Genomic DNA, 20,770 nt, shown 5'->3' on the forward strand with positions numbered 1-20,770 from the left:
TCTTTTTTCACAGGCTCGGGAAAAATGTCCAGAAAGTTCTATTTGTAATTATCATAATTATTTATTTAAAATTATGTTATAGGATTAATTTTTTTTTATTTTTTTTTTTTAGTTCAGGTCATTTCTCTTTGTTTCTTCCTCTTCCTTTTATTACTTTGCTTTAAAAAAAAAATCAAGTAAGTTTCTTGTACTTTTTTACTAATTTCTTACAAATTTTGAGGTCATTTCTTCTTAAGTTGCTCATTACCTTTGCATGTTTTTGAAACACATCAAGCTGAATTTGCTTAAGTTTCAATGGGTTAAATAGGGTTAAATACATTTTTAGCTGCATTTATATTTAGTAAATATTTTCAGCCAGAGTTGCAAACATTAAGTGCTCTATAAATTGGCATAAAGACAAAAAGTGCTTGCAAGCTGCCAGACATCAAACAGAATAAGCAGGAAACATCATCTCAAAATATCATCATGTTCTCTGAGATGCAAAACAATATAGAGATTTTTCATAAAAATGTAAGTAAACCTTTCAAGAAGTTCCATATTTAGCATTAATATAAACATTAAATAGATGTTTTATAACACACTGCAGTAGTAAGCAAATTTAAATACATTTCAAGTGTTTATTAAAGTACAACATTTGTCAACAATTATAACTTCTCATATGAATACATATTTTACATTATTACCTCTGACACGTAGTTTTTTTGTGGGGTTTTTTCGGTTTGTTTGTTTATCAACAGGATTACAGAAAAACTATTGGCCCAATTTTCATGAAACTTGATAGAAAGGTGCAGGATGGGTCAAGAAACAACCCATTAAATTTTGGATCAGATCAGAATGTGAGGGCAGAATCACAAATCATTTTTTAAAATTTCATTAACATTGCAAAATAGATTTGGTCTGCACACTCCAAGTGCCTTTCGAGTATCAGTTTTTTTTATTATGTTGTCACTCTTTATCTGTGTTAACAGCAGCCTCTACTTCTGGGTGACCACAAGAGGAGTTGTAGTTGCTCACAAATACATTAATAAACACTGCTTACAACTACTTTATAATGCGTTTCACGACATTTATTGGATGTTTAGCCAGTTCTTATAAATTCTAAATGTGGGGACGTAAGGTAAAGCATTGGGAATTTTTGTTATCTATTCACCATAAAGAGGATGTAGGGATAAATTGTAGCCACTCAGGTTCAGTGGAGAACAACTGCATAACTTTCAACAACAGGGGAGGTGTGTGGAGGTTACAGCATACATTTTAAGTTCCTAACATCCCCTGGAAATGCACCCTTTTACCACAAAACTGTACGCCTCCCCTCCTCTCCCCTGGCATTGAATGGAGCTCTGAAATACCTTCTTTGCCCCCAGCCTCAAAAGAAATCCCTCCTCTGCCTGTCTTTTGATGCCTGCCCCCACCTCTAAAGACATGCCTTTGTGCCTTATGCAGAACTGTATGCGCTGCACATTCTTTCTAGTTCTATAGGAGGATTTTTGTAACCCGGTCCTGATGAGCCCACGGAATTCAGCTTAAATAAACCTCAAGATCAGAGTCCGACCGAATCTCAGACACACCAGCCTGCAGAGGGCCACTGCGCTCACACACAGACACACACACACACAATTTCTCTCTCTTGTGCAAACCCTCCCCCTTTCTTTCTCTCTCTCTCTCTCTCTGTCTTATTTCCCATTCTTTCTGATTTCTGTCTCTTAAATTTTTCTCATTTTTCTCGACAATCAGCAGATTTTCACATTTTATCTTATGCAGAACAAACAGGACTGAAGTGTTGAAATGCTCCCTTTAACTAAAGACTGCTGCACACAGACAGTGTTTGGCGATAGCAGGTTGACAGTTATAATTTCAACGTCACTTTCATAGTAATGTTACAGTGGATGACTAATCAAATTTATATATGACTACCAGTTCTTACCAATTGTTAAAGCTTCTGGGAAACCGGAGTTCATTTTTTGTAATTGCCACCCCACAAATTTGCAAATAGTTTCTTTGTTATTTCATGTTAAGCATCTAATGATAATGATCTGAATGAGATCAACATGTTGTATCTTAAATATTTAAATTGAATCATAAAAACTGACATGATAAGGCGGTCGAATTAAGCCCTATGCTTCATCTGTGTAACTTAAAGCTTTATATTTTGGTCTCATGCCAGCATGACCTGACATGACTCCATGAGCGCTCCAGCATTATCTGCCCCTGGAATGTGTATTCACTGTGGTTAAAACATTTCCATCTGTATTTACCATTTTGTGCAAACTTGCAGTTATCTCTTGAAAATCACACACATTCACACACACACAAAAAAAAACAAAAAAAATTTGAACCTATACTGTAATATGTAAAAACAAACTAACTACAAAAGGGGAATTTATTTGCAAAAAGCAAGGAGGAACAAATTTTCAATTTTTTAAAATTTATATTTGGAAATAAAAAGAGCAAAGAGCACAACTTAGGGTATAACAGAAGAATAAAATACTAGAAGTGGTGTCTAAAAATAACTTCTACATGTTCTACACTATATATATATAAATCACCTTTCAAAACACACTTTAAAACAGAGAATGATTAAATGAACTAAAACTCACTTCTGTCATTTGATTATATCTTGTACATTTTTTTTCGTTTTGTTATTGTTTTTATTATAAAGCACTTTGTAATTTTGTTTTGAAAGGTGCTATATAAATTAACTTATTATTATTAGTTTTTTTCTAGGTTGCTTTTAATTTAGATGTATATTTTGACCATGCCAAATAAAATGGGAGGATGAAATAAAATATAAGCAAGAAAAGCAACACCAGAATGCCCATTGGATATATTCAGTAAACCAAAAAAATAAATAAATAAATAAATAAATAAACATTCCCAACTTCTGCTCCTATACTCATTATACACACCTTGATCTAATCAAACAAGAACTAAGACAAAACAAGAAAAGATCAATCTGAACACATCAATACAGAAAACAAATTATTATAAAAATGAATTAAAATGTCCTAAAATATAGGTAAAAGCAATTCTTTAAAAAGCAGGTTTTTAAATGTGATATGAAAGTCAAAAGAGAAAAATGTTATTTTGCAGCTCATATTTCATTCACCGCTCACTTCCAGTGTGTTTGCATGTGGTGCATGACTCACTGAACTAAACTGGGGTCAGTTTTCCTCCAAACAAATGCACATCAGATGGCTGCCCCTGCAGACTCTGTTCTCAGAAACCTCATTTGATCTTTCTGTCCTTTGTTTTGACTTGCAACGAGTGAAACCGCCGCTCGAAAATAGTCTAGACAGTTTGATCTCACCAGAATTTCTACTGAACCTTTTGCTCCCGTCTATAGGGACCTTCCCAGCCCCCGGACCCCACTTTGGGAACCCCGGAACCAGACTCTAACCTCCAGTCTGATGCCCGTCTTTCTCTCTCTTTCCTTTAAGTGGGTGGTCCGGTGAGCCTTTCGGGGCGGGGCCCTCTGTTTCAACCCTCCTACCCTAGTTCCCTCCTGAAACATGCTTTAATAGAGAAAGTATGCAATGCATACTGCTCTGCTACAACCCCCAATTATATTGCAACTGGGGTATTCGGACGTCTGGGGGATCACACACATTTCCGATTAGAGGAGGAGAGAGAGAAAGAGAGCGAGAGAGCGAGCGAGCGAGAGAGAGAGAGAGTTTACCCTTTCAGTCCAACCAATGAGACGGTCGATACACTAAGATTTTCATACTTGTGCAGGAGCACAAAGTGAGCTGAACTTCCAGGTGAAACTGCAAACCGTCTCAAGGTAAGTTCAACTCTCCGCGCTCTCATTGTGCTGCATTTGGCGCTGCCTGCATGAACAGGAGCACTCAGCCTGAACATGGAGCCTGAATGTATGCATGTGTGTGTTCATGGCTGGTCTGAAAGGAGAGCTTTTGCACCTGTGTTCTTCGCCTTTTGTCCTACTTGGTTAAGTTTTTGCAGCTCTTCGGGTTTTCACGGTTTATCACTGCAACATATTTTAAGATTTTTTTTTTTTTTTTTTAGAATTGCGCAAGTGATGGGAGCAGGCAGGAGGGTGTTGTGTAGTGAGCGCCGACTTTACGCTTTAAAACACTGATGGCCTCGGCTGTTTTTGGCGTTTTGCATGTGCAAGTTGCTCAACCCGAAGTCGGTAAGGTTTCAACTAACGGGCTCGCTGCAGCATCGCTTTACGCACCTTCTCCAAACGCTGTAAAAGAATGTGTTTTTAAGGTTGCAATTGCCGCCCATATGCAGGAAGTACACTCAGTCCCTGTAGGCCTACTTGACTTCCAAACAGACGAGTTTCAGCGGACGGTGTGCCGCTGCAGGAGAAGTGCAGGACGCTTGTTGTGTTGCTCCGAAATCAGGCTGCAAGCGTCGAGACGACGACGACTCGTTCGGCTTTAAATCGTTTGAGGACGTAGATTTATCAAATGACTTCCTGCGTCAGTGCGGCCGTTTTGATAGGCTGTGTTGGCAATTAGTGTTTGGCACATTCCTTACAGAGCTAGACCTTATGGTGAAAGACCACCCTGGGACTTTACCAGCAGCCTGCTTAAAGCTGACGGTTGGTTTACTCTTAACGAAAAACAAGCAAATATGCTTTTATTTGGGAGTAACCATGAAAAATTTACAGAAAGATACATAATTTGCAGTAGGGATGGTAAAAAGATTAATCGAGGATCGATTAATCGGTGATTAAGAATTTAACTGAGCATTAGAAATTTAATCAATCATATGCAAAATGTTTCTGTGAGCTCTGATTGACGAAGAAATGCATTTGATATTGTTTTAAGTAAATAAGTGAAGAAGTTTTTATTTTTTAATAGCGATTAATCGACTAATCATAAGTTAATTTTTACAAATAATTGATTAAGGAAGATGCTTATGATTTCTAATTCTATTTTCGCAGTAATGTATGGGTGCTATTTGTGGGACAACTAATTGCTTATGTGTAGATTTCAGGAGGATGCAGGGGGGCACGTTCATCCTAATATATTTGTCTCTCGCAATAAAATCATGAAAGTATCAAAAGACTTTTTTTTGCTAATAGTATAGACATTTGCCTTAAATAAAATAATAATAATAATAATAAATAATCAGTAAAACATATTGCAATAATCAATCTAAATTATTAATATGGCAAATATAACTCACCCTTTAGGTGGCCTAGAGTAGCTGGATAATATAGATTCATTATGTTGCAATGAAAATGACAGAAGAGAAATAAGAAAACTATCATATAAGATAAATCAGATGTTAACTAAGTTTTTCTTTGGGGACATCATTTGCAGTTAAAAAAAGTTAATCTCAATTTATCATAATACATGAGAATGAGGTAGTGGTGTACTCGATGATTGTCTTTATCTTATGAAACTCGAGAAAAACAGGTGCTCTTAAAGAAAAGTGTCATCATGTGAGAGAAAAAATGAGTGGAGCAGGAACAAATGTGCTTGAATAAAAAGCCTTTTTTTAAAAACAGCTACTTACATTAAAACAGCGACTGGTTTTGACCCTAAGGTCTTCATCAGGGTTCCAAAGTGCACGAGTGCCTGATTTTTTTTCTCTCTCTTATCATAATGTGTATAATTGCAAAAAAACTGTTTAAAATTGCAATAATATTTCATTGTGACCGAAATAACGTGATATTATCGTATTAAGGGGTGTCTGGTGATTCAGAAAAAGCACAAAATGTTGTACAAAAATTCCTCAAAATGCAGGAAATTAAGCATTTGATGCTCAAAAATTTCTGGCAGATAACGTCCAAACCCCCCAATTCATGTATTATCCTCCAATATTGAAAGAAAACCTGACCTGTCCTCTTGACTGTTTTGATCATAAGTAAATCATTTCAGCAATTTTTCAAGCAAACTATTTTCAAGTCTCAGACCCTCAAATGTAAGGATTTGCTGCCTCTCTTTGTCTTGACAGTATACCTAATACAGCTCAATATTGCAATATTTTGTGTGGTAATTTTGTGTTGATACACAGATGCCAAGTATCAATATTTTATTATATAAAATAATATTTTAAATACAAATTAAACTTTTAGTAGCCTACTAGAATTATGGAATAAATTGCTTTTTGGGTCCTCAAGTTACATTTTGCTGCAATAAAAATGGTTTAAGTGAGATGAACAGACTGAAAACTGTCTTCACTTTGATAAAAACAGATGCTGACAAAATTATTTCTTTGCAGTTGAAAAAAGTTATAAATTGCAATATATCAAGATATACTTCAATGCTCAACATATTGTGAAACATTTAAAATTGCAGTAATATTATATAGTGACCTAAATATCGTGATAATATCGTATCGAGGGGCCTTCTGTGAACGTAACATATTTTGGTTTGGACTGTAGTTTGGATAATGCAAGTAGTTTGAATGTGTCTCTCTGGCTGTGGGAGCTTGTTCCTGGTCATTTTCAAGATTTTTTAACATTTTATTGAGTAGATGATTAATCACTTCAGATATTGTTGACAGATTAAGACATTTTCTTGATAAACTATTATTTTAATCGGTCTGTAAAATGTCAGGAAATTGTGAAAAAAATCCTGAAAAACCAAGATAGTGCCTTTTAAATATCTGTTTTGTGTGTTTGTGCGTGACCCAAAGATATGCTGTTTATTGTCACATAATACAAGCAGCAAATAATTAAAGTCAAGAGGCTAAGAAAATTGATGTTTTGTTTGAAATTTTATGTAAATGATTAACACTCATCAAAAGCAGTAGCAGATTTGTTTTTAATTGACTGACTAAGTGATTAATCGACAAATCTTTGTAGCTCTAAAGTTCCCTCTAGGCTGCCAACTCTGATTTGCCAGGAGTGTTGCATGTTGTAGTAATTGTTTTCATTAAGACTTTGCATGTTTTCATGTGTCTCAGTTGCACAAGTTTCAGAGTAAAAGTTGTTGCAGCATCAGCACACCTACAACACGCACAACCCCATTGAGAAATACCTCGCAGAGGGCAGATGGAAAGGCAGCGTACAGTAGAGCAGATGCAGATTTTGGACGGCAGATTGAGTTGTGAATATCTGTGCTACTTTTAGTCGCTGGACACCACTCTCATGTTTCCTTGCGTCTGCCAGACCCCTGTCTGTGTTCCGATGAACCTGGTGCCAAGGCTTATGTATGAGCAGTTCCCACGCTTGCTCTTGGAAAAGGATACTGTGCAATTCTGAGTTATTCTTGCAATAATTTTCCGCACTGATTGAAGCTCGGTGTGGTAATTGTGCAAATAGAAAAAAAGATTTGAAGTGGTATAATGTAGTTTGGTATCCCTAATTCCCCAAAGATGACAGCTTTCTTTAAAAGTTGCACCTTTCTTTGCACACACCTCCAGCTCCTAATAATCAGGTCTTCTGCTCTTTTTAAGCCCTCGAGGCCGCTCCTCCAGGCTTTGATGCCCACACTCTTTGAAGCAGGTGGACAGACGCAGGCATGAGTAGCAGTGGGACCAAAGAGCCGTCTCCCCAGCCGAGCACTGCCCAGTCACCTCCTGAGCCTCAGCGCAGGAGCAGGGGGCGGCCAAGGAAACAGCAGCAGGTAGGACATCAGGTTTTGAAAGATTCTTGTTTGGGATGCACGATATTTGATTTTTGCTAATGTTTGGTATGCTGATATTTTTTGACTCATTTTGGCCAACTGCCGATAACAATATACACACATATGTATACAAACCATCCGTGAAATCGACTTTCCCTATTTTCAAATCCCGCCTCAAAACTCATCTTTTTAAACTTGCCTATTCTCAGTAATTCACTGTTGTTGAACTTTTATGTATTCATATGTGATTTTATGTTGTTTTATTGCTGTTGTTTTCTGTAAGGTGACCTTGAGTGCCCTGAAAGGCGCCCATGAATAAAATGTATTATAATTATTATTATAATTATGTTTTTCCACCTAACTGCCAGGGTTCCCACGGTCATGAAATTCCTGAAAAGGTTATGAAATAGAAAAACTGTTTTCCAGGTTTGGAAAGTGTTTGGAATCAACAGAATGTTGCGGAAAAGTTTTGAATATTCATTGTTTTGGCTAATTTAAAAAATGTGTTAAGAAAAATCCCAAAACATGTTTAACATTATGCATCACACTTTGCTCAAAATACAAATTTAAAACCCAGTGCTGTGCTGCATTACCATTGAAAGTCACTGGTACAGTGTCATGTGACTCACATTAGTGTATGCAGTAGGGTTGAGGAAAATAAGTGATATGCAACAATGTTATTAAATATCACAATAACAATATTACTTGCAATATAAGAGTGTAAAGTGTAGTCAGTTTTCTGCCGCTTTGAGTATACTGCTAAAATACAACAATTGATTGTTCGATTAAAACAATGAAAGGAAAGTATTTCCAGTCATTCTTTTATTAAACAAATTAAACATTAAACAAAACAGAAAAACAGACACAGAAAATAATAAAAAGACTGATATTTAGAGTTAAATAATGTTCAGTTTTCTACTGATATTCTCCTACAACTAACTCAAAAAATACCTGAATGCAATATCATAATCTTTCACAATGTGTTTATCGTGCAAGTTGACATCACAATGATGATTCAAACACGATATATTGTGCAGTTCTAGTATGCAACTAGTTGGCAGTGAGAATATTAATTAGTGAGTTAAGTTAGTAAGTAATGTGTGTTTAATAATGCATGGCCTTCAGACAACAAATATGCATTTTTTTCTACAATGTCTTAGCACACTGGAGTCTGTATAGGCCAACCCATTCTAAAATACTTAAATAAAGTCAGAAATAGTGTCAAACATTATGGAAAGGTTCAAATTCATTAGTAAAAATGTGCGGGAACCCTAAATTGCACATCAAGTCTCCCCTGTTGTGGAATTAACATATTACACCTACTCTTATCGTGATGAAGTGAAGGTGGCAGATGCAAACATAAAGTACAAACGTACTTATTCACTGGGCAAAACTAGAAAACTACTTGATGCTAGGTAACGGAAAAACATGAAGTATTTATTCTTATGCAACAAATTTAAAACAAAGCTATAAAATTCAACCAACTTTAACAGGCTTGGATGGTAACCTTCGTAAAACAATCCTGAAAATAGCCAAAAAAGGGCAAATTTGCTTTTTTTCAACTAGTTGAAGTTGCATCATTAAAGCATCGTCTTGGCCTGACGTATCTGCAGAAAAGTTAATTTCAGGCCAATGCCCATATTTCATTTTAAAGTTGTTATGTGCTGATACCGATGACATACCGATATTATCATGCATCCCGGATTATTATGATCAGCTCTGTACTTGACCTTAAATTATTCAAAGTAATTCTGCAAAATAAAGCAAGTTGATAATGCGTTCATGTGTCCCTGCTGTAAAAACCGCTCATGCAAAGAGCAGATAGTTACATTTCCACATTTCTCTTCAGGAGCCTGTTGGACAACCGACTCCAAAGCGACCGAGAGGACGACCGAAAGGCAGCAGGAACAAAGGCCCCAGCACTGCACTGAAGGTTTGAACTGAACACAGTATCTAAGATATTAACAAATAGATGTGTGTTTGTACTTTTAAACTGCCAGTCAGAACTTTTCAGACGCTCTTTACTCATACGCTTTTGTGAAATTACAAGACATGTTGTGACTTTATGGGTGATATCAGAAATAATGTTGCAATAATTGATAATTTGTCAAACACTGAGATTTGTCAGCAAGTAATTCGACTGTCAATTTATTGGTTTGAGTATTTTTTAAGAAAAAAAAGCAGAAAATGTCTAATTCTAGCTTCTTAAATGTGAATATTTTCTGGTTTCTTTACTTTTCTGACAGTAAATGAAATCTATTGGGCTTTTTGACAAAACAACACATTTGAGGACGTCATCTTGGGCTCTGGGAAACACATTTTTCACAGTGTATCTGTCATTTATAGACCAAACAACTAATCAGTTTATTTAAAAGATAATCAGCAGAATCATCGACAGTGAAAATAACCTTGAGATACATCCCTAATTATAAAACGCTATAAGAAAGAGAATTATCATGAGTCAATTTGGATGCATCGTTGACTACTTACTTCAGTTAAAACGACTCTAATCCCAACCCCAGTAACACACAACAACATATTTGTTTCCATTTTATTCTAAAAGAAAAGATTTATGTCTTTTGTATATTGCTGTAAGACAATCAGCAGCCATCATGAGGGCAAATGTCAGCTGTGAACAGAGAAAAGACAAACTGTTATTAAATCAATGCAGTAGGTCTCTGGGTCAGTGCAGATGCGGCTATTAATATTCTGAGGAAGAGAGATTGTCCTACAGAGAAATATCAGTGTAACATTATCAACAGTGATGGAAGATAACAAAGTACATCTGCTAAAAATACTGAAATTAAGAACAGCTTTGAGGTAAATGTTGAATATTTCAAATGTTATCCTACATTTGAGAGGGAAATTTGAACTTTTTCTGTACAGCTACTTGACAGATGAAGTAACTATTTACCTTTCTATTTACCATTTTACACATCATCTACTAAAATACTGCATGTAGTAGACGTAGTATGAAGTAGTAAGATATTAGCGCTCTGTCAGTCCAGATACAATATAAAAACTCAGCTTACACATCAGCTTACAATGCATCAGTGATATTAATGCAATAATATGACAGAGTAGTAGTAATCAAACACTCTTACAGGAGTCATTTTGCATAATGAGCATTACCTCTAATACTTAAGTACATTTTGAACACTGGACTTTCAATGTATTGTTGTTTTTGTACTGCCTTACACAGCTACAACTACTAAAGTACAGGATCTGAATACCTTTTCAGCTGCTGTGCTCAAAGTGACTGGTGACAGTGTTCAAGGTGTGCCTTAACTATTGGCTCTTGTTTCCAATAAATTAACAAAAAGAGGTGTGTTAAAGGTGTTGACATTTCTTAATGACAGCTGTTGAGGATGAACTTGCAGTAAACTTGTGCAAACGTGTCCCTCAGATATTCATTAAAAACAATATTGCTATTTGCAGTGTTATTGAAGGCTTTGTTTGTGTACGCAAAAATAACGATGCCCATTGCAATTTTGCTAAACATTCTCTTAAAGTTTGAGGATTTGCAGCAGCCGGCAGGAGGAGAAGTTGTTGTACTGCCCCTGCTGGCAGCTTTCCAGTGTGCCTGTGTATTTGTAGTAACACTGTAAATCTACTTGTCTTTTTATGCAAATGTGGACACTTGTCTTGTTTATTTTGTTTTATTGGGAGAGACAAAAAGAGACATTTTTTTTCTGTCTTGATAAACATTGCAAGGCAACTGAACTTGTTTAACTTGTTACATCAAAGCAGAGCAACACATTTGATGTATGCGTCATAAATTAGACTTGCTAATTACACAAATCAACTTTGTTTTCACATTTGGGGAAATTAAACATTTCTCTGAACAGTGAGATATAAGCAATATATGCCATAAATATGTGCACTTAGTTGCTGATATTTTATTATTTGGTTGTTTAAATCATTTCACTCAGGCTGTGAGAGTTCATAGTTAATGTTCACTCTGCAGGAGAGGATGCATGTGCAGGATTTTATTGAATTTACAGCACTGCAGAAGTGATGAAGTGATTACTTGCTTAAGAGAAGACGGTTCTTGTCTGTTTATCACCTAAGACTGTAGCATTGTTGCAGTTTTATTTGTCCTGCTGCCAAAGAGTCAGAAATTACAAGTCAAAATGAAAACTTCGAGTATATGCTCTTCATCTCAGTCAGTGATCAGTATGTAAGGATTGTGAAAATCTGAAACCTCTTTCTTAACCATCTATCTGTTCTTTCTCAGAAAGTAGAGCCTATTGGGGAGAAACGACCACGTGGGCGACCGAGGAAATGGGTATGGAGCAATCATTGACAGTTAGAGATATTGTGGTGTCCAAAGCTTCCGAGTTGTCTCCTGGAGCTGCACAGTCCTTCATGATGAATTAATTCTGTTCTCTGTCTCTCCACAGCCCCAGAAAGTAGTTCAAGAGGCAACTGAAGAGCATCAGGTGAGGAAAACAAAATGTTAGAAAGGTTTTGCGCCTTTTGCACTTTAAGGTTCCCTCCATTGAAAAAAAAAAAGATTTCATTTAAATGGGATGAAAAAAATAACAAGTGGGTCTGGTGCTGAATCTTTATATCAATACGTGCACACTTTATTTTAATAATGCACCGTTTACCAGATAATTTTTTACCTTATTTTTGAATAAGTCTCTAAGTAATGCTTCGTTACTTCATTAAACTGAAGCTAAAGTCACTTCGGAGAGTTTGGGACAATGGAGAAATGCAGCCTGTGCTTCAGTTGAACAGAAATCTCAGTTTGTGTCAAGTTTTACCTTTTGACTAATATCAGTCACATTTGTGATGAGGGATTTGTAGAAGCTGAACTGATCTCATTTAACTATTCATGAATATCTAATGCTTTACTCAAATTGAATTGTTTTTTTGCTTCTCAACAGTGAGATCTATGAGTCAGAATTTACAAGGAACCAGTGTTCAAATCCCAGTTGTCTCAAATTAGTCATTGTGGTGTCAACATTTTTGAGACCATAAATAGAGAGATTTCGAACTTTTCAAATTTATTCTAATTTCTGGGACCTGTATTACGAGGAACAGGACATAGTAACATGATAAGTTTAAAGAGAAAAAAACCAAAACATGTTGCCTAAAAGTTGACAAAAATGTCACAAATTTTTATCAACTAAAACTATGAAGGATAAAAATGACCAAAACCTACAAGCATTTTCGTCTAAAGACTAAGACAAGGTGTAAAATAGCCGCCGAAATGAACATTGGTGTTAAATACAGAGCATCAAACCTAAAATACACTCAAAAGCCCTTCAGACCCATTTTTATTTCAGTGGTGATGCAGCCAACAAACATGGCAGTGGGGCCACTTTATACTTTGATAAACACTCAATCCCCAGTTTCTAAATATACCTATCAAAAACTCATGGCTGATGCAATGCATTTTACTGAAATATGTTTCAAGACAAGAAATATGACGATAGAGGGTGATGACATAAAGCAAAAGTCCTCATCTTAACCCTCAAGCTTCCAGGTTGCTGTATTTGTAACTAAATGCACGTAAAGTGGCAAATGAGTGTGTAAGCTCAGAAAAAGTTCCTTCCCAGCTTGCACCGAACATCAAAATGATGTCAAAACGACGTTGGACTCTTGTGACTTAAAATTTTGGTTGGAATGAAAATCAATTTGACAGTTTTTCAATGTCTTAATGACACTATTATTTCATGTTATATGGATGTTAACATAATGACATTAGGGGGTTGCTCTCTATGCCATATGATTAAATTTGTTTACATCTGCAAACGTTGGCATGAGGTGAGGTTAAAGATGTTGGATTTTGGTAACTTAACACAACTTAAAATCATTCAAAAAAATTGTCACCTGTCATCAGTATTCTGCATTAAATTTGTATTTGGCATTAGATGTCCAAACATTAAATGTCGGTCACCTGACTTCACAATCTAAATTTAGCTAAATATCAACGTTTAACCATGTGGGTGGTCAGCTGGGATTCCTCCAAACTGTGTGTATTCTTCAGCTTGTGCAGCACAATGTCTCCAGTGGCTCCTTTGCACTGCCCTGCACATTGCATATTTGCAAGTGTGGCATATATACAGTGTACTTTGTACATATGTAACTTTTTCAATCTTGCGTTTTTGTCCTTTCTGTTTCATTTAATCCATATTTTTCACACTAGTCTCTAAGCACAACCTTAGGAGCATGCCACATTTCATCTCACTACATGTTTACTCTTGTATGTGAGAAATAGACCTTGTGAATTTCGCTATACTGCTTCTTATGAGATAATTAGAAAAGTGCTGAAATGGCTGTTGCTTTGGCACAAAACAACAACTGATTCACAAGTTCTTTTTGCTTTACTTAAACTGACTTCACAAGGATATGGCGGGTTCTTGGAAATGCACATACGGCGGTGCTAAATTCCCCAGATACACCTCCAAACATCCTTTCGTGACATCCAGTTTGCTGAATTTACACCCAGCGTTTCTGAGAAACTTTGGTTCTTTTAGCTTCTTTGTTCATTTTTCAAACGAGCAAAATTGCACAACAGTCGTCACCACGGCAGGCGGCTCTCTTGATGCCCCTGGTCTTGCTTATCGCATCCTCTCTGCTGAGCAGTTTGTCAAAGATGCTTCAAGAACTGAAACCGTTGAGACAGACTCCCTTTCTCAGACACACGCAGGGGAAGAATGAGTCAATGCAAAGAGGGGAAACCTGATCTAACTGTTCTCTTACTCTGTCTTCTTGGTTTCCTGACATAACCGTCATCTTCCTCACATTTCTAGGTCTGACAGCTGGACCTACTTCCCCGCACGCAGTCACGCAATGACATTCTGACACTCATTCTTGTATTTTCGCGCTCTTTCTAGTGTTGATTCATTATCTTGTGCACAATGAGTCACTACAGGAAGTGATCACACAATAACAGACAAAGTTACAGTGACTTTTTTGGTCCTTTGCTGTTCCAGGGCCCTTCAGAAGAGGCTGAGGAGGGCCCCTCACAGCTTGAGCCCCCCACATCTCAGGTTCCAGCGCAGGAGGAAGGGGAGTAGATAGGATGCCTCTCTACCTACCTCAAGGTTTGGCCTCAAACAAGCAGGGGGGGGCTGTCTCACTCCTATCTGTGATGGGGATTCAGGAACACACACAAACACAAAAAAAAATCATAGCAGACAGTGGTTTCTTCTCCTGATCTGACACTGTATCCTGGTTTTGTTAATTCACAACAAGAGTTTAGTGGTCAAACTCCATTTTAAAATTGAAGAATTTCATCTTTGGACTTTATGAGGGAATAGTTAAACATTTTGAGAAATATGCCTATTAACTTTCTGGCTAAGGGGTACATGAGAAGATTAACAACACTCGTGTCTGGGCCACACTGCCATGAGCAGCGCTTCTCAGGCATGGCTGAGCTGTGCAACATCTAGAGAAACCTGGTCTTGCCTTTTTTTCCCCCCTCCAAATAGGTGCTGTTTTGGGCAAAAATAGACAGTGAAACCAGTGTTTTGATAATTAGATTGACATAATACCCCCTTTTACTTTGCTAGTTTTAATGTCTGTATGTGTCACGAACATGATAAAATAGGCCTACAAATATATCTGTTTTACTCAGTCTCCCCTGTTACTGTTTCAAAATAGAAGCCCTCTGGCAACATTTGTCGTCAATTACCTTTAAATTGTTAATACGAGGCTTTTTATTATGAAATATTTGCTGGACCATGTTGATGACAATGCAGTCATCTACAATGCTGCACAGCTCCATACATCAGTGGAATATCTGCTTTTTATTCAAATACATACAGTAGTAACAGCAGCAGCAGGCAGCTCTGCAGCAGTGCCACAGCAACAACACTGTCTGTGTAAACACCATAAGTGTGCATGCTGCAGCAGTTCAGCAAAGTTGCTGTTACGTGCTGCTCACACATGCAGTGTGGCCCCAGCATCATGTCTGTGCGGTAAATATGAAGGTACAGTCAGCAGCCAGGTAGCTTCACTTAGCATGAAGACTGGAAACAGAGAAACAGCTAGCCTGGATCTGTCCAAAGGTAAAAAAAAAAAAAAAAAAAAAAATCCACCTATAGCTCAATTATATCATGTTTGATCCATACATCAACCAAAGTGTTAAGGAGTTCTTTTTAGTTTAGTTTTAACTGAGTTCATATGCCTTTTGAGCTTTAAAGTTGCTTGTTGGTGGATTTATTTACCTTAGGAGTGTTTCTAGTCTTTATGCTAATGTAAGCTCAGTGCTCCTCGCATCAAACTTCTCCTGTTACTTCACACAAATGTCAAAATGTGTATTTCCCAAAATGTTTAACTGTTGATTAAAGGACGCTTGCTTTTCTAAACCTCTCAGGCTACATCCACACTGATATGTTTTCATTTTAAAATGCATAACTATGGCTAACTTTATACCTAACGTCCACACTTTTCCGGTGTGATGGAAGCCCTAAAACACCTCTGAAAACGCTGCTGACCTGTTTGAGTTTGAAAACTCTAGGGTCGTGTTTCAGTCTGGAGAGGTGGAAACTGAGGCATTTTTTAAGCAATGATACAATCACCCATGTTTGCTCCCTGACTGGGTCTTACCAGTCACAACGTGTCAAGCTGAAACATGAAGCGAGATACCTTTTAGTGATTTCATCCTTCTTGTGTTGGTACTCTCACTCCCTCTTTCCCATGGCCATGGTCTCTTCAAGCGATGTACAAGGCTCCCAGTGCCGCTCTTATACTAATCCTTATTTGCTTTGTCTCAGTGTCTGTTATCTGCAGTCTTGACCGTCTTGTTCTCATGAATTACTTTTCGTAAAGGTTCCTCCTCATCGTCGGTCCATGCAAAGAATTCTCTTGTCTTCCTTTTTGCCATTTCTATAGTATTACCAGTAACTTGAAAAAACAAAACCCAGAGTAGACAAACTGTTTCCTGTTTACATAGGCACAGACATCCCTAGTGTATGTGAATGGTCACATGTGTACATTTTTAGGTGTGTATGCCAAAAACACACCAGGCAACAGCGAAGTGTAGCAATGAAGTGGTTATGGAAAGCTGTAGCAGCTGCTTCTCTTTGTGGCCATTTTAATCTGCAGCAAAGTGCGGCCAAACAAAAAGTTGGGGATAGCTTAACATTTAGTGCCGAACTGTGGATGGAGAATACCTCCAGCCAATGAGTAAACAGTGTCCTGTGATTCCTGTGACACATTCACTTATGTTGCAAAGAATTCTTTCCCGCTAAAACCACATAAACGTGCCTCTTCACCACAGAAAAAGCTAATTATTGCTGTGAGCCTCACTTTGCTGGTGCTTAGTGTGCTTTCAGCATTAGTATGGACGGAGATTATTTCCCTGAATGGTGCTTAAACACTTTTGTGTATTAAGATTTATTTTTGTTTTAAAGCGCTGCTTTAAAATGAAAACATATTAGTTTGGATGTGGCCTCAGTGTGTGTGTTTTTGTGTGTGTGTTGAGAGGGGATGGGCTTGCGGGTTAAAATGAGCAGGGGGGTTAAAAAAAAAAAGGAACCAACCTGAACCGTTTTATTGAGACATGTTTCTAAATCAAGTGTCATGAATCCTCATATGAAATGGGAGCAAGGCGATGACATTTTGAGTGACGTTACGATATAAACATGGTGCTCTGACATGAACGGTTTTATTCCAAAGTACAATATCCAGTTCAAACTAGAGAAAATGTTTTATTTTGTGTGCCTAGAATTTAAAAAAAGAAAATGCATAGAATTTTTTCGCTCAACGTTCAGTATTTAGATTTAAAATCTCGATGATTTTTTTTTCTTCCAACCAGGGCCAAGAAAAAAAAACACCCAAATGTTTAAATGGATATCTCATTTTTGGAAAGAAACCCTTCATTTTTTCTTTAGTCAGCAACGGTGTTGACGTGTCATTTATCACACTCAGGATTTTACTATTACAGTGCTTTTACACCATATTGAAACCTCAGGTACAAAACTATTCAGGAACATGTTGTCAGTCTACTCCGTAATAATTATTGTGCTGTGTTTGTTGTGCATTTCTGATCTGTATTTGACATTACCAGTATGCCTTGACACAAAGACCTCATTTAAACCTCAGTTGCCCTCAGTTTCTTAATCTCTCATTCTACCTCAGTAACACAAAAGATCTCCAACAAAACAGCACTCCGCTCCCTCAGCAGCGACATACGCACACACAGATCCTTGTGCAGATATACAGCACAGACAGGCAAAGCATTTTCAGGCCGTCATACCAACACACAATCAAAGAAAAGCATCATTGCTTTAAAAAAAATAGTGTATTTGAGTGAGACTTGGGTTATTCTCCTGGGAAATAAAATGCAACCAACAGTTTACAAAAACTTGATAATATACTTGCTTTTTAGGGTGTAGTTCCTTTTGAAGTACTTGTTCTTTGTTTTGGGTCTGTTACTCCTTTCTCATTTTTACTACATCATGTAATTTCTGATTCTTACACTGTATATTGTATGTGTGACGCTCTACATGCTTGTGATTTGAAAGGAAATGGCAGCAAATTTTCACACAGTGCTGAAATACATGACAGTTATTGGAAACAACCTTTACCTTGTGTAAAAAAAAATTGTTAAATAGTGAAAAAATTGCTTTAATACTAATCAATTACCCTGTCTTTGTTTTACCACTAAATGGAAAAAAAAGGACCCAAGTTGCTTCTTTTTCTATTTGGCGGTTAAAAGTGAGACTATAACTTTTATTCAGCAGCCACCACTGTGACCACAATGTGACAGTAATGGATGAATAGTAATTGCTAAAATATAATGTAAAAAAAGCATGAGTAATAATGAGTTATAAAATGAGCAGACTTACTCAGTAACATTATATATCAGTAATATCTACCCAGTAATGCTCTTGCAGGAAAACCCCTGATTGTCTGTAACTGATGAGTGTTATATTGCTTATTATACCAAAGTCTGCGTCAGTAATCAGTTAATATTGACTGTACATCAATACCTACTAGTTCAAGGGAAAATGTCTGCTTACCGAATCACTTACTTAATTCAACTTTAATTTGTGGTTAATTTTTCAAAAGTTAGCCAGTCTTGCTCTAAAGGGTCAGTTCACCCAAGTTTATAGATCAGATTTTCTCACCTACCTGTTGTAATGTCCAGCAATGCAGATACTTTTGGTCTTAAGATATTTGTTATTAAGACAATCAAAGACAATGGAAATTCAGCGCATTTTGTTTGCATACGCACTATTGTGCTCATGGAGTCGACAGAAAACAACCTGCATAATTAGTTACCACTCGAGGTTAAGTGTGGAAAAACCCAGAATTAAAGGTTAACACTTTGAAATCTGGATGGTTGTCAGTTTTTTTGAGCTGGGTTCAGATGCCTATTTGAGCCCTTAAAACCTGAGACGATTGGAGTGATTTCCTTTGAAATTATGAGGAAAAAAGAATTGACCAACTTGGCAAGACATGTTCTCCAAATTGCAAGATAATAGAAAAAGGAGACAAGAAAATTATCCAAATATTAGTTTTTAAAAAGAGGGAAAAATTATCAGAAAATCGTTTTAAAAATGGGGACATTTTCAGAAAACTATTTATAATTATAACATGTTTTTATTATTAATTCTGAAAAAAATTAAATAAAAAATAAATACTTACTTTTCAGCACTTTTTGTAGATCATTTCGTTTTTGTTTTTTTTGTGTGCACCACCCACCCCCCCTTTATTTCCAGGGAAATTCCTTTAAAAGAAATTTGCCTTACTTGTTGGTCATGTCTTGTTTAGTTGCTTGTTGCCTTCTCCCAAAATTTTGGAAACAAATCAAACACATTTGTTAAGCTGTAAAACTCAAATGAAACTAGTACATATCTGTAATGAATCAGTAATGGTTTAAGTATTTTGTTGGGATTTTTCTTAAGATAATCAAATTATCTCTTTTTTAAGAACAAAGGTAAACAGGTTTTAAGCGTGTTTTACAAAAAATGTTGGGAGACCTTGTTGATTTAATCAACAGAATAAACGTTGGCATATTCTTACTGAGTGAATGGACATGTAACATTTGTACCTAATTAGGTCACGGATATGTTTAAACTTTACAAATCTTTATGTTTCACCAACGCTGTGGCAGGCACCAAAAAAAACCTTGGTAATGATTTAAAAAGCAAATTTCAGCTTAAAATACCCACTTTTGGTGGCACTATCGAGACTGGAAATCCCACAGATTTCCTGCATAAAAACAATCAATTTTGTTGTTTGTTAGTCTAACAATGGTCTGCAGCTTAGTAGCCGTCTCACCAAGGTGTCACACCACCCCCCATCCCTTCCACCTCCCAGTGACAAAGTCAGCTCAAATATGTCATCAGAACTATGCCACTGAAGAAATGTTGACATGATACATGTGAAACATACAAATGTGATGTATCGTGGTTTGCAGAAACATACAAAGTCAACATTTTTTCCTGGAGACTGGGCTGCAGCATAAACTGCACATCACTTGCAAGTTAAATGACTTGAATATCACCCGTCATAATCTTTATAAGTCATGTGTTTCATTTAAAACATGCTTAGTTTGATCACAAATATATTGTATCCCAATAACTCCCTGTATTTCATCAGTGTTGTCTTAATTGCTGCCAGAGGAGCTTAATTCATTTAGAAGTATGTTTCCTTGTTCAGCTGCATTGACTTAACTTTTTTTTGCCCTTTTGGACTACCTCTGAAAACTAAGAAGCCTGGGACATTTGTGGGGAAATGTTTGGTTAACTGTATCCGACCGTTTCCACCAGACCTATGAAAACACGAAATCTTGAAATAACTGTCAAACTAGTACTGTCGTAGTCCATTCATCTCATCTCACTACATTCATGTCGCCAGAATGAATGGAAGTCAGCCTGAAGGGTGCCTCTTAATTTGACTACAGCTAGGTCAGTGTTTGTTGTCTGGATATTTACTCTCTAAATGTGGACAACGTCTTTCTGTGATCTTACAGGTAGTGATATAGTTACATTCAGTACTTGATCCATTTTCAGCTCTTGAAAAGTTGAAGTATAACTTGAGAAATCATCTTTTATGCCATGTTTTTAACACCATTTTGTAGTTACGTTATTGATGTGTCTACATCCACTTCATTAATACAACTCACAAACCTGTGATATATATTTTGTTACGATTCTCTACCATGTGATTTGTGTTACTCTGCTTCCTTGTCGCTTATCAATAAAATATCACGTCTATCGACTGTCTTTTGTGTGATAGATTTGTACAACAAACCC

General features: G+C 36.7%; 1 protein-coding gene across 1 annotated transcript; it reads left to right on the forward strand.

Annotated features, from left to right (window-relative positions):
- Positions 1-3,100: 3,100 nt before the first annotated feature.
- Positions 3,101-19,069, forward strand: si:ch211-161c3.6 (high mobility group AT-hook 2b). Its single transcript, XM_042507072.1, has 6 exons — positions 3,101-3,781; positions 7,378-7,547; positions 9,397-9,480; positions 11,785-11,835; positions 11,951-11,989; positions 14,495-19,069. The coding sequence occupies exons 2-6, from the start codon at positions 7,443-7,445 to the stop codon at positions 14,576-14,578; spliced, it is 363 nt and encodes a 120-aa protein (XP_042363006.1). The 5' UTR covers positions 3,101-3,781; positions 7,378-7,442; the 3' UTR covers positions 14,579-19,069.
- Positions 19,070-20,770: the final 1,701 nt, after the last annotated feature.

Source organism: Plectropomus leopardus, chromosome 2, assembly GCF_008729295.1.
Source record: "Plectropomus leopardus isolate mb chromosome 2, YSFRI_Pleo_2.0, whole genome shotgun sequence".
NCBI lineage: Eukaryota > Metazoa > Chordata > Actinopteri > Perciformes > Serranidae > Plectropomus > Plectropomus leopardus.

Excerpts from the sequence above, each read along its gene's own strand:
- si:ch211-161c3.6 (XM_042507072.1), top strand. The coding sequence starts at position 7,443 with ATGAGTAGCAGTGGGACCAAAGAGCCGTCTCCCCAGCCGAGCACTGCC. Across the intron at positions 7,548-9,396 it reads GGCCAAGGAAACAGCAGCAG|GAGCCTGTTGGACAACCGAC; the intron begins GTAGGACATCAG and ends ATTTCTCTTCAG. Across the intron at positions 11,836-11,950 it reads GTGGGCGACCGAGGAAATGG|CCCCAGAAAGTAGTTCAAGA; the intron begins GTATGGAGCAAT and ends GTCTCTCCACAG.